The sequence below is a fragment of the Asterias amurensis genome, chromosome 13, assembly GCF_032118995.1.
Source record: "Asterias amurensis chromosome 13, ASM3211899v1".
Taxonomy (NCBI): domain Eukaryota; kingdom Metazoa; phylum Echinodermata; class Asteroidea; order Forcipulatida; family Asteriidae; genus Asterias; species Asterias amurensis.
This window is the reverse complement of record NC_092660.1, coordinates 15,131,402-15,146,449: the sequence shown is the minus strand read 5'-3', so window position 1 is coordinate 15,146,449 and position 15,048 is coordinate 15,131,402. Positions and strand designations below refer to the sequence as shown.

At 39.3% G+C, this 15,048-nt stretch overlaps 1 protein-coding gene across 2 annotated transcripts in view; it reads right to left on the bottom strand.

The window, feature by feature from the left end:
• LOC139945880 (receptor-type tyrosine-protein phosphatase mu-like) overlaps nucleotides 1-15,048 on the bottom strand; it is a 57,391-nt gene that overhangs the window by 26,302 nt on the left and 16,041 nt on the right. For both annotated transcript variants that reach the window (XM_071943382.1, XM_071943383.1), the window contains exons 4-13: nucleotides 11,823-11,954; nucleotides 8,082-8,237; nucleotides 7,554-7,685; nucleotides 6,266-6,316; nucleotides 5,828-6,013; nucleotides 4,656-4,787; nucleotides 3,478-3,768; nucleotides 2,596-2,907; nucleotides 1,440-1,730; nucleotides 272-510 (exon numbers count right to left, since the gene is read on the bottom strand). In XM_071943382.1, the coding sequence (XP_071799483.1) occupies nucleotides 272-510; nucleotides 1,440-1,730; nucleotides 2,596-2,907; nucleotides 3,478-3,768; nucleotides 4,656-4,787; nucleotides 5,828-6,013; nucleotides 6,266-6,316; nucleotides 7,554-7,685; nucleotides 8,082-8,237; nucleotides 11,823-11,954 (1,922 nt within the window). The remainder of the gene's footprint in view (nucleotides 1-271; nucleotides 511-1,439; nucleotides 1,731-2,595; nucleotides 2,908-3,477; nucleotides 3,769-4,655; nucleotides 4,788-5,827; nucleotides 6,014-6,265; nucleotides 6,317-7,553; nucleotides 7,686-8,081; nucleotides 8,238-11,822; nucleotides 11,955-15,048) is intronic.

Genomic DNA, 15,048 nt, shown 5'->3' with positions numbered 1-15,048 from the left:
CTTATATAGCGAACATATCTACCAAACAAGGTACTCAAGGCGCTGAGTATATACAAACTTTCAGAAAGATGGTTAAGTGTCTTGTTTAAGGACACAAGTGTCACGGCTGGGGATCTGAACCCACACTCTGCTGATGAGAAACACCAGAGTTTGAATTCGGTGCTCTTAACCACTCTGCCACGACACTTCCACCGCTCGACCCTGACACTTTATACCCCAATCAACTTGCGCTAGAATTCATATACATGTATGTATGTATCACTTTTATTACCTGGAAGGAATACCCAATATAACTCTCCAGGTTTGTAATCTCTTTAGTTTGAGGATCGTCTTGTAGATCATCTGTGATTCTCACTGTCTCAGCCGATGATGAGGTCTCAGACTCTGTCTTCCAGTAGCGGATCTCATAGCTCAAGATGATACCATGAGGTGGACTAGGGTGGTACCACCCAACAGTAATATAATCACTGAATGTCGATGGGAAATAAATGCTGCTTAGAGCCGGTGGTACTGTGTGGAACAATTGGGTACAATTAGTGGTTGATTTATTAGGATTTTAAGCTTGAAATATACATGTATAATAATAATAGTAAATAATAACAGTTTTTATACAGCGATTTTCACACCCACAGGGCGTCTCAAAGCGCTTCCACCCTGGTCACTTGGCCTTATTTCATTCCTTAACCATCTGAGCTCCCTAAGGAGTATACAGCCAGTACAACAAATATGTGCTACATACTTGACTAAATCAATCACAAGAACCATCTCCACCCTCACAGGTACTTATTTACCCCTGGGTGGAGAGAAGCAATTATAGTTTAAAATGTCTTGCTCAGGGACACAAGTGTCACGACCGGGATTCGAACCCACACTCTGCTGAACAAAAGCACCAGAGCTTGAGTTCGGTCCTCTTAACCGCTCAGATAAGAATACCACTGATTTGCAACGGGATGTCACATTTAAGAAAAGGATAAAGTTTCCCTTTAACTGATCCCCATCCTGTATCAAAATGAGATCACAGGTCGTCTTAATAATGTACATATAACCAAAATTTAAACAAAAACCTAACCTGAGAACAACATGTGGTATAGAAATACAAAACAAATGCCATATACCTAAGAAAACATTGAAGTTTTAAAACAAAAACAAACCATGTACTTAAATACCTGTTTGAAAAGATGCGTTTTAAGTTTCTTTTTTTTTTTTTATTGGGTTAAAGAAACAGTTGATTTTAATTTTACTAGTGCAGGCAATTCATTTTGTTCCATAGTCGCGGGTCAGCATGTGAGAAGGATCAGTCTCCCCATGAATGATTGGATATGGGCTCAATAAGGAGGCTAGAATTGAAAGACCATAGTTTGCGAGGAGGATCGTCTCCCATACAATCAACTGGTAAGATATTTGAAAACTATGATATAAGAAAAACAACGAATACTCACTTCCTTCATTAGTTCGTTCAGTTATCACAGCAACAGGTCCTAAACCAAATGAATTCCCTGCAGCCACTGATAGCGTGTAATTTGTGAATGGTATAAGACCGGTCAAATCCAGTGATGCACTGAAGATGTTGTTACTTCTTATCACCGCCCCATCATCAGTGCTGGTTAGAGTGTAGCTGTAGTGAGTTATAACACCACGACGTCTGCCACATTCTGGTTGATCCCAGGAGGACGAGAGGGTTGTGTTGGTGACAACAGTTGATGTGATGTCTCTTGGAGGGCCACTTGGCGCTGGAAGAAGAAAAAAAGAAAAGCTGAGGTAAAAAAAGAGTGGAGGCAAACGGCATGTGGTATCGCATGGCCACAATCTTGTAAGATTGTAAACGGAGTCAATAATCTTCTGTTCCCCTTCAATTCATAAATCCTTTTTCAAAAAAACATTAAAATAAAGCGAACTGTTATTGAACTTTTTGTGAAATGTGTTAAATTCCTGTTCTCGGGCTGTTTTCCCTGAAGGTAAAAGTTGAACGTGACACTCAAGGGTTGTGCCTAATGCGCAATTCTAATTGAGAATGGCATATTGGTTGTGTTTTGTTTTCAGCTGACTTTAAGCTTGAAGCCAACACATGAATGGCCATAAACGCCGAACACGCTTAAATAATAACAATAATAATATCGAAGTCTTACATAGCGCATGTATCTTCCAAACAAGGTACTCAAGGCGCTTAATAGTCAATTGGTTTTAAGCAGCTCCAGCTTTGACTTTATCAGCTGCTGAATATTTGGTTACATGGTCATGTGACCACCTTCAAAACAACTTGAGAGAATGTTTTTTGAAAAGTCAAACAAAGTCTACACACAATATCATTACTTGAAGCATTAGGCGTTAACAGGCCTGATACTTCATGGAGGCAACCAAGGCGATTGCCTCCATGCCTCCTGGTCATTGCCTTGGTGCCCTTCGAAATGCTCCAGTACAAATTTGCAATTTCATCATAGGGTGCCCTTTACCAAGAAGAAAATGCCTTGGTGCCCTTGTCCTTTCAAAAAACGAAGCATACAGGCCTGGGCTAGTATTGCATACATGTAGTATACTCTATAATGTGATAGTTTTCAAGAATGATCGATACATTTTTCATGCTGCCCATTTACTTACCTATCTCAGCAGTTATCACTGTATCACCAACAACTGAGCTGACACCAGCTGTGTTAGTTGCTTTCACATTCACTCTGTAGGAAGAATATGGTTCAAGTCCACTGATGGTTGCTGTAGTGGTATCTACTTGGCTAGCAATCACTGTGACAGGACTACCCTTAGGGTCGCATTGATCAGAGTTCAGAAGTTCATAGGTCACATTGTAAAAGCTTGCAGTGCAGGGATTGACGGCAGACCCAGTAGAGGCTGGCCATGATACTTGGATTTCATTGGCTGTTGAGCTTAGATTTAAGCCTTCTACTGGATTAGGAGCTGTATGCAAATGAGAAGATGAAATGCAATAAAATATTAGTGTACATGGTCTAAACATTCGTATGGCCTTGAATCATCAGCTGACATCTAGTATCATACATTCTTTCACTTAAAGAATGATTGCGCTACCAATGTTTACTTGTGATCACTTGACCTGAGAAAGGTATAGAAAAACAAAGCTACACAGTAAAGACATGGGAAGACTCATACCGATGGACCATAATCGGCTGTGTTTTCAATAACTAAAAACGAAGTTGAATGTTGTGACAATGATCTAATTACATTTTCTGTTTGATAAATCCAGTATTCTACTACAAGAGAGGTTTCTTTTGAGAGTATGGTTAGACTACATATAAATTACCGCGGGTCGAGCGCCCTCACGCTACGCACCTTGGTGTTTTCGTTGAGCACGGCATGAAGTCGGGCTGTGCCAAGGGAGACTGCAAAATTGTACAACTCTAAGTCCACACTACTGAATGGGACCATTTGAAGTGACAATTTAGCCTTGTTTGGGGCAAACTTGCATTAAACAAAATTAATTCAATTTCTTTTTTAAAGCAGTACCCTTACCTTGTACTGTAGTCCTGGCTTCTACTGAAGTGCTGTAAGGTCCCCGCCCAGCGCTTGTTACACCAGCAACTTCAAACATGTAGTCTGTACATGGGAGCAGCCCACTAGCCACTGTCACAGCTTCGGGCACTACCTGTCCCTCCCGACTACTGTTCACGTCCTTCTGTTGTAGTTTGTAATGGTATTTGATGGACCCATGTCGAAACCCACAAGGTATAGGATCCCAAGTAAAGGATAGACCATTGGTTTGATCAGTAGACAACATTACATTCTCAGGCTCTCCAGTAGGAACTGCAAGACAAAACGATAAACATGGATGCTTCCATCAAATGCAAACATCACAGTATGAGATGTGTAAGATTTGTATTGTCTGTGAACCACGGGACTACATTCGTCTTTTGTTTAAAAAAGCACTGGACACTATTGGTAATTGTCAAAGACCAGTCTTCTCACTTGGTGTATCTCAACATATAATACGCATAAAATAACAATCCTGTGAAAATTTGAGCTCAATTGGTCGTCGAAGTTGCGAGATAATAATGAAAGAGAAAACACCCTTGTCACATGAAGTTGTGTGCTTTCAGATGCTTGATTTCGAGACCCCGAAATCAAATTTGTGGACAATTACTTCTTTCTCAAAAACTACGTTACTTCAGAGGGAGCCGTATCTCACAATGTTTTATACCATCAACAGCTTTCCTTTACTCATTACCAAGTGTCGTTTTACGCTAATAATTATTTTGAGTAATTACCAATAGTGTCCACCACTACCTTCAAGACTCCATGTACATGTAGTTAGCCACAGTTTATATCATGATTTAGGTTCGATATATTTCTTGCGACTCTGAAGACCTATAGGTCATTGGAGTCACAAACCACCACTCGGCCTTGGCTACGGGCATGAAAGGAAAATGAAGTTACTCTCATTGCCAAATCATTTATCCCTTTCGGCCCCATATACATGTACCGCTGGTGCCCACATTGTTTGACCACAAGCATGAAGCACATAATATTACTCTCTCAAAGCAAAAAGCTTGTGTTCAAACGTTAATTTATTTACCCAATTATTACCTTGAAGATTTCAGTTTAGGGCACAAAAAAAGTAGTACAAGTTGTCTTACTGATTGAATTTCCTTTCATATAATCTAAAATGTTATAGTAACCAAAGCAAGACTCACCACTCTCTCCTGTAGTGACTGAGATAGAGGTTTCTGGTCCGGCTTCAATCTCATTCCAAGCCTTGATGTACACAGTGTAATTAGAGAATGGATGTAGGCCACGTGATATTATCAAACTGTCTGCGTATAAATCTGTAAAATAATTTTTTTTAAATAATTTTTTTTTAAATTTGAAAACAGAGTCTTAGCTCTCCACTCAAAAAAAAAAGAATAAAGAAAAAGAATCAGAAGAAAAAAGCAATGATTTGGGTCCTTTTTTTTACTCTGGGAGATCGCGCTTTTGAGTGTGTTGCTCCTTAACTTTGGAATGCTCTCCCACATGCAATCAGGATCGCCAACAATACTGATACCTTCAAAACATTGCTCAAAACCCATTTATTCCGCCAGGCTTTTTACTAGACTTTAACGTGGCCTTTTGCCGACTATGGTTTTATTTTTGTTGTTTAATTTTAACTTTTGTTCTCGTAATTTTCAGTGTAATTACCTTTTTCAAATCTGTTTAAATTATTGTTAATATCTGTTTATTGTTGTAATGCGCATCTGTACATATTTTTTATGAAACTTGCGCATAATAAATGAATAAATTCATGTCCTACTTATTCTTATAGCCATTAAAACCATGTCACCTTCATTTTGGAGTATACAATGGTATACAGCACAGACAACCAATCTGGCACAACAGAAACTTAACAATCAGTGAAACAGAGTACCAGTCACATCAACACACTCTTCCGATCTTCAAGTTTTTCCAAATAGATGCCCAATTGCAAAATAGAATTTACATGTGTACATAATGTACATAACTTCTGACAAAACATCCTTTATAAATCCTTTTCAGTAAGCTCTTGGGGCATCCATGAATACGCCTGTGGCTGAATCTACAGTAGACTAATACATGCATCCATGTTGGTGGCTACGGCTATGGCTATACCTGTTGCTGATGGGGTTGCAAAGACATTGTATACTTCAATGCATGATGATGCAGCAGTCTAGCCAAAGCCACAGCAATAGCCGCTAAAGAGTACATGGCCAATTAGGGATAAACCTATTTTTCTCAGAATGTACACACGCTAGAATTTAGTAATTGGTTTTAAATTACAGTCTGACACGGCATATGAAGCAAATCAAAGACGACTGTTAATAAAAGATGTTTTGGCTTGCATGACATATACCTGATGTAACTTCAACTCGTTGCGAAGTAACTTCCCGACAATGGTCTTGATTGGTCAATTCATGTGCGATTTGGTAACGCTCCACTGCACAGAGATTGCTGACAAACTTCCAGGCCAGATGAATCTGAGCTTGAGTCGGGGAGGTCGATGGTGCTACATCACGAACCATAGTCACGACTGCTGGAGCTATCATACATATAAATGAAATTAGGAATATTTGCATATCTTTCAGGTAACAATAGTTTCAGCTTCACTTGTATGACTTATTTTCTTTTTTTTCTTTTTAATTAACCACGCAAAACACAGTACTCTTTCAGATCCAGGTAATTTCAAATTGTTTTCTTTCATTTAGAAAACTAAGTAATGGACTGAAAACCCTGGTCTCAATCAAAGGAGGTGGAAAGAAGGTCAAACATTGACCAACTAGAAACTATTTACCGTTGCAAGATGTTGCGCAATTCAAACCACCAAGGCCGGCTCCACAATCATCTGCAACAATTGCAAATAAATACATAAAATTAATCCACATCATTTACTCGCATGAAAACAAAATATAAAAAATTGATCAACTGATGCGTTTTAAGTCCATGCATAAAATGTTATCTCAGAACAAAGAGCCACAACGATATTAAAGTCACCTGGAAGTGGTATTTTGTCAAATTAAAGCTTTTGTCACTAATGTTTTGATGAGTGGAATGTGAATAAACAGTTAACTAAGGTTTACAAAAATTAGTTCTTATCTTATTTACAAGTTTAAGAGTAGGTCCCAACCCGAGAGGGCGCTGTTCATGACGTCAATCGAGGCGCGAAATTTGAAGAGAAAATGCTGCACAGCGCTGAAAAAGACGTCAGACCGGACCACTAGGCACTATTGCTCTTGTGAGTCTGACCAACCATGCAGGCCCTACTTTTGCTGCGTCCAGCAGCAATACACTTGGTCGGAATTGCTGGAAAAGTGCAAGAAAAAAACTTTTTTGATGCGTACAAACTCACGACTTGGACTTACATGTACTTTGCACGTGTGTTTACTCTACGCATCAAGGCAAAGTATGCCTCGATTGATGTCACAAAAGGGGTAGGCGGAGTCAACCCCTCAAACAACCTTATCTATTTTGTAAACATATAAATCCGTACAAACAATTACTAAAAAAAATGTTTTATTGTTACTAAACTTATACTCTTATGTTTGAAAAAATAAAAATTATATTTCCAGGTGACTTTAACCTAACCATTAACAATAAAGTTTAACGTCGACTATTAAAAGAAGACCTACATGTATTGCAACTATATTAGCTGAAAAATGCTCGTCTTCTATAGGGACATTCATCATAAAGCCTGCAAGCACAAAACAATTGCTTAGCAAAGACAAATATTGCTTATTTGCAAAAACCAGTTAAAATATCAGGCAGTTTACCCTTACTACAACTGATAACTCTGTCATTTCTTGCTCTTACAAAGAAATTTTGCAAGCAAAATTTTCAGCTAAACAGAAGTTGGGTTCATACAGGTCTTATAGGCCTAGAGTTCCACACTCGCTTATTTAACAAACTGCAACTTCATTTTATTTTTTTTTTTAATAAGACAAACCTTGTAGGCCACCTTTACTATCAATTTTATTCATCAAATTTAAACTCAAAATTCACATAATAATGAAATTTAAGTCCCATTGGTATTTCATTAATATGTCCGAGAATTAAAGAACGGCAGGGCAATAATCTTAATTTACCTTGGCAGTTGATGCCCTTGTAGCCTGAAGCGCAGTTGCCTGGACAACGGCCTGTTGTTTTATCACAAGTAGCTTGACCACTGCAGTGACACATTTGTGCACAGTTTGCTCCAAATGTCCCGTCATCACATTCTAGCATGAGAACAAAGTACAAAGATAATAAGTCCACTACAAAGGACAAAAAGAATTGGAAAGTTTCAGAGAGCGGAGAAATAGAATTGCAATGGTGCTGGGGTTAAGGATACGAAGTGGATTGGCCACATATTTATGGGGGTATTCTAACTGGAGTTATGGTCCAGAAACCGTTAAGCAAACAGCAAACTCCCCATCATGACCTTGACCTTTGACATTATCACTCTCCAAGGGCAACCCCCCAATCCAACTTACAAGTCTAAAACATCACTTCAGTTACTCAAGTCATGGTTCAGAAACAAAATTTCCTGATGGACAGATACAACGACAACCCCCTCAATGATAACAACTTGCAATATTCAAAAATACTTGCACATTACAAGCCACCTACCGTACCTGTATTACAATCAATTCCTTTGTAGCCAGCACCGCAGATGCATCCAAATGGATCTGGTAAGCAAAACAGCAGCCCTTCACATGACGTAGTATTAGGCAATAAACCAGAATCACAACGGAGACTGCCATCTTTACCAAAGCGGTTAGGTCCGAGCACTGTAATCACAAATAAAAAGTATTTAAGGATAAATTGCACAAACTGATGGACAGTAGTTTCTTCATGTACAAAAAGCATAGTAAGAATTTCAGTGGCACTATACAGAAATACTGCAAATCTATACGATTTTTTTTATTTAATTGTGAAAAAGCATGACACACATGTTATTGTTAATGGACAATTAATTCTTGAGATTGTAGGTACATAGTATAGTTTGTGGTTCTGAGAATAACTAGCGGTTAATGCCCGGGTTTATTCTTCAACCCTTACGCTAGTTGCGATAACGTAACCCTCCTGCCGCTATCGGCAGGAGGGTTACGTTATCGCAAACACCTTTACACCATCACTATCTATCAGCACAGCAGTTTTGACATGGTTAGACTGCAGCCAGGGCTAGTAATGCACAATGTTTAAGATTAAAGATCGGCCAAGCTAATAATACTTGGGGACTCCAACCCACAATCTTGTCCTTGATAAACGAACTTGCAGCAGCAACAGCCAACACACTCACGGCTTGACCACGTTGAGTGAGATTATTTCCAAAAAGCTCAACTTTAAAAAATCGTTAGATTTTCCCCAAAGAAATGTGAGATATTTTCCCAACAAATTCCAGCAGCAGAGCTATCTAATTCTTTAAGTAATCCCTCACCTCAGCAAACCTCCCACCTCAAAAAAAAAAAGCGAAATGTTGTTAATACTTGAGTTGATACTTGATGAAGTAATCCCTTTTACAGCTGGTGAAAGCTAAACCAGGATTATAGATGTGCTGTGCATGACGATGTGACCAGTGGTGCAATAAAAGTGTAGGACAAGACAAAATGAACATAATTTTTTATACACTGTACATTGGAGGGAGGGAGAAACTAGAGGAATCTGTCGTACACTTGAGGGCCCGGCCTTTACCAGGATCTCCGGAAGGGCTGCAATCCTAAATGCTTGGATGGAGGGTGCACTGACGACAGTAGAAGATGTATAACAAACTGTTGTTGCAGTGTAGTGTTGATTGTTTGATGTTGTCGTCTGCTAGAGAAGCTAGTCTAGCATGTCATTCAACTTCATCCAGTTGTGTGTTATTTGCCGATGACATTCTTCTGTACCACACAATAGAAAATGCCAATGACGAACTTGTGCTCCAATCTGACTTAGATAAGCTTGCTAACTGGTCCAATGTCAATGAAATGACATTCAACATTAGTAAAACCAAGGTCATGCATATCACAAGATGCAAGAACCTTGACCCAATATTGTACAACCTAGGTACTCTTCCAATAGAATCTACCAAGTCGTTTCAGTACCTAGGGCTTACACTTGATTCCAAACTTTCATGGGCTACTCATACCTCCTTGCAGTAGTTGCCAGAGCCAACCGCATGTTAGGTTTCATCAGAACAGTTGCTAGAGGGTCCTCCACTAACGCAATTTTCTCACTGTACAAATCTCTTGTTCTCCCAATTTTAGAGTATGGTCACCCAGCATGGCATCCGTTTACATTATCACAACAAAATCAGCTTGAAAGGGTCCAAAGAACTGCTACCCGGCTTGCTCTTAAACAAAAGCGCAGAGTAATGTCTTATGAGGACAGATTGCAGCATCTTCACTGGCATCCTCTAACAGGCGTAATTACATGTCAGTGCCTTTGTGTTCAAGGTTTTACATGGCAATGCTCACTGCAAATCCATTCTTACCGGGGTTTTCATTAATCCTCGTCATCTTGACTCACTCACATTCCGCCACCTTTCAGCTCGTACCGACTCATTGTTCCATTCACCCTCCCATCGATTTCCCAGATTGTGGGACACGATACCACCTGTCATTCGCGAAGCTGCTGTAATTTGTCCTCTTATGACATTTCTCCGCCTCCTTAAGGATCATTGTTTAAACCACACAGCGTAATAGATGTTCAATTTGTTTGCATGCATGTCGTGAACGATCCCCTGTTTGGTTTCCCTTCCCTATTGTTGTTTCTGAGTTCATTGTGTTTGTTGGTCATTCGTGGGGCAGCATGCTTCCGAGCAACAGTAATTTGGTTTACTTTTGTTACCCCTGACCCGCATGATTTGTCCTTGTTTTTTATCCCTTATGGTTGTCGTTCCCATTTGGTTCTGTTTTCCTCCTGCATGCTCCGCCCTCAGCCACCCTCTTATTGTGTTTTTGTTTTGCGTTTGTTTTCTTTTTCAAATAATTTATTTAAGTTAATTTAATTTAACCTTATTTATTCTTTTATTTTATTCTGTATTTATTTTCCTTATAAAGTTATTTCTTGCTTTTTCATAATTTTTTTTTTCCGTTAATGTTCTGTCTTGTGCTATTGTAACTTGTTTGTTGTACCTTGTATTGGTCGAATAAATAATAATAATAATAATCAATATGTTCTGTATCCTCTGCTTACCAGTTTTCACGCTATTATGCCGTTTTCTTTGAATTGGGAAAAAAATAATGATGCCATATATCAACCGATGCCCTAATTATCTTCATTTGTTTATATTGAGTATGCAAACATGTATTAAAACTTGATGGACATTGAAATGTTCACACCACACACCGATCTTGGATGACTTCAACTGGCCCCATTTGTTTTGAGTTTTTCCTGTTTTCATGGCAAACGAGAAAGTATGGTTTCCCGGTGAAGCCATATGGAAGAAACATCTGCAGTGACTACAAGTGTTCTTTGAGACTCTGTGTATGAATGTATAGCCAGCAGTTGCCTTCATTTTATTCAAAATATTTTTTTATTAAATTTTTAAAATTACCATGGTAACTTGCAAAAAATAAAAAAAATAAAAAAATATAAAAAGTGTGAATAATTACTGGCTTCAAAATCTGATTTATATTTATTTTTTTTTCTATTTTTTTTCTTAATATTTATAATAAAGCATATAAATACACAGTGATAATTGAATCAACAAGCTGATGTTTAAATTTTAACATTAATAATAGTATTGATACGAGGGTTACAAAATAAAAATCTCCAAAAATATTAGAAAATGATATAAGGCACATGGCTTCTTTAAGCCTCGGTATTTTTTTCAAGAATGCTCAGCAAAACATTCAGTCACATGATTTTGATCATCATGAATTGTGAATTGAAATAGCGGTTGATGAAACTTTTTCGGTGAGCAAATATTTATATGGCCTCAACATTATGACATATATTTGTACCTTGTAGAAATGCCTAAAGTACCAAACGTTTTGCATTTACAAGTGCAAATGACCAGTGGAGCCTTACGTGTTTCTAAGTTTTGGTCAAGGGAGAGGAGACTCTTTGCTTGGCAAATAAAACCACATAATTTGTATCTAGGGACTGTTTACATCGCGCACAGAGAGGTAAAAGATTTGCCACGATTTTAGGGGCACCTCGAAAACAGGACCTCATCGAAGATCGGTGTGTAGTGTCAGTGTGAACATTTCAATGTCCATCAAGTTTTAATATATGTTTTGCATACTTCATATTAACAAAAGAAGGTAATTAGCACATCGGTTGATATAAGGCATCATTATTTTTTTCCCAATTCAAAAAAAAGGCATAATAGCGTGAAAACTGGTAAGGGGAGGATACAGATACCATGGAATTCCAGAAAAACTCACCAATTTCACAAATATCACCGCTGAATCCAGGCGGGCAAATACACAGACCACCCACATTGTCACAAACTCCGCCATTGAAGCAAACTGGACAGATTACACTGCATGAGGCACCCCATCTATCTTTCTGGCATCCTGTGTGTTGTTAGAACATAATAATAACTAGCGGGATGCCGCGCTTTGCGCGGCACCCCGCTAGGATATAAAAATCCTTTACACAAATATTTCGAAATGTGGGTGAGGGTGTTATACGCCTCTCTCAATATTTATGCATGGCGTCATAATTCTAACCCAAAATGAAGCTATTTCGCACGTCCACCACTACTTGCAGTGGCTGCGCCCACCTCGTTTTGGGTTAGACGACGTACCTTATGCATCTAGAAACTATAAGGCTCCCCTGTGATCCTTATAGGGGTCTAATATGTTGGGCCTCCCTAACGTTACACGTTTTTCAAATCAGCGTTGATAGGTGAAACTGACCGTTAGCCAGCAATAACTAAAGTTTCTTTTGTACTACACTACCAAAACTTTCTCCACACACTCAATATACATTCATAATGCTTGCATTTCCTTTTTAAAAAACATCGTCAAAAATGACATTTTTTACGTCCCACGATACATAGCGTTGCTACAGCACTATAAGTAAAGCGAGTTTTTGGAACATGCTGTGTGCCACAAATCTAATTTATCTACTGGTTTTTTTTTCGGGGGGGTGGGGGTGGTAAGAGCGTAGGCCTCTTTTTAGTTTATTCTCATCTAAATTGGTCTTGTAAACTTTCTGGTCAATAGGCTGCATGTATAACGGGAGCACTAAAAGTGTTTTGCAGGCAGAGATGCCAACTCCAGAGGCTAGCTATGTGTGAGATTTTTCAAAGCTCAACCCCCATCCCCCCGGAAAAAAAGTTGCCAGTTTAAGAAGGCCTTTTTAAATCGCCGCCCAACTTTTTTTTTTTTTTATAAATAAATAAAACAATGTGAAATTTAATTGTGGACAAAAAGTGTTTCAAAATGCATCAAAAGCCTCCTCAGAATAATTAAAACTCACTTGAGGTACACAGGAGATGTTGATGGTTAATGTGGAGGTTCGATTGTGTCAGATTATATCCTTCCAAACTTGAAAAAAATAGACTAAAAATAATGTCCAAAATCAATCGCTCACTTCTTCTGCCTGTTGTGTCTTCGCTAGTGGAGCGCATTTCAACGAATTTGCTAAAGGAATCGGAACAAACTTGTGCGCAATAAGCGTTTTGCGCTCTGCCGAATTTGAGCTGAACCTACTGGATGAGCAAACGCGTGCGCAATCTGCAATTTTGCGCTCTGTTTGTACAAATTTTGTACAAAAAATGTCGTTAATTTTTTTTCCCGATCTCGCCCCAATAATGGTTGATGTGCGTGTGAGCGTGAGACAGAGCCCAAATGCGTGAGTCTCACGCCTAATGCGTGAGACTTGGCAGGTCTGGTTTTGTTTTATTGTCACTTTGGGCTTATTGCATCTCGCGAAATTTGAACGACAAACGACACAATTTCTGACCGCGTTCATGTTCACGCTGGTCTAGGAACAAACCTCCATACATCCCATATCTCTGGAACCCTATATCGTACAAACTAAATAAAAACGATAAACTCGTCCCCACTCCTTAATTTTCTCTAACTTATTTCACTTTCAGAAAGCATGTCAAGTCATGTTTAGGGTTTGTTACGTCCAGTTTGGGTCAATAGACAAACTCCTAAAAATGTAACCCATTCAGCCGCACGAGGTCTCTTTTGTTAATATTATCTCCATCAGTAACCAACCCGACGGGCCGATGGCTAAATTAATCTTCATAATGGATTTGGCAAAATGTACATTCTGAGACCTGACCGACACACTGCTCTAACAAATTTTGTGAATGGACTTATTCAAAAGGAAACTTAATGTCGTTTTGCTTAACAACTTTGACCAAATGCAAAGCAAAGTTCTTTTTTTTACAGCTTCAAAACAGCCTTTGACGTGTGTGTATAAGTTTCACCATAGAGTAAGGAATGGTTTCACAATTCTACCGCCATGGTTAAACTCTGAAACTGCAACATTATACCTCCATGAACAGACCGTATTCTAAAACGGTATCCATGTACCCATTTGAGTTTACTGGCAAAAGGTCCAAGGTCGCCACCCACTGTCAACCTAAAGTGGTCCCACGGCGACCTTCTTCACCAAGCAACAGGTGGCCTGTCTCAAAACCAGACAACACACCACTCACAATACACTGACCAGAATGGCTCTTTGTGTAAGGCCCCCCCCCCCACCCCCAAAATGTTATTAATTGTAAAGTTCCCTTAGACACCTTCCAACCTATAGCCGGCCCTACCCAATGTTTCCAAATTATTAAGCTTCCGTTTGATCCCATCCTTGTTCATCATGATAATTCTCATGCCGTTTGGAAGTGAATGCTTTTTTATAAATATTCTCCATTTAATCTTTTCAACAAATGAGTCACCCGCAGAAGGATTTCTAGGAAGTCTGATAACAATGTCGACCAATGGTTGACACATGGTCACCTGCGAAACATCAATCTACGGTACTTAATCCATTCAATGCAAATTCGGTCAAATTCGTGAGATTGGTTTCGGATTTGTCCTGGCACCCAGCCTCTTCGACCCTTTCGACCCTGCGCGGCAATTAATGAACCAATCCGGAGAACCATGCTTAGTACAACACGAAAGTAACCTGACCAAAAAGGGCGGATCGAATGGCGGGTGGGCGTTCAAGGGGCAATGAATGAACCAATCCGGAGCACCATCTGCGAAACACTGTCCAATGAGTCGCCTGTCAGAAAGATTTCTAGGAAGTCTGGTAACAACATCGACCAGTGGTTGACGCACGGTCGCCGCCCAAACTTCCTCCAATCACATGACTTGTAAGTGCGAGTTTGGATCCGGGTTTTGCAGACTTGCAACCCGACGTCTGAAACCACACAAACGTATTGAATTCCATACAAACAACCGTGTTGGATTCCACAAGGATGCCATACCACTGGACCTTCTAATTTTAATCCAAGATGGCGCAGGTTACGCTTTTAATAGTATAGATACGTGTTTTTACTGTTAAACTCCAGTAGAGCAAGACCTTACAAAATAATGTGGACAGCTCGCACTGATCTTTGTACTGTCATGTCGTCGTCAACACTGTGTACAAAACTTCAGCGACAGTTCCCTGAGCAGTGTGATAGCGCCCTCTATTGTGATATTT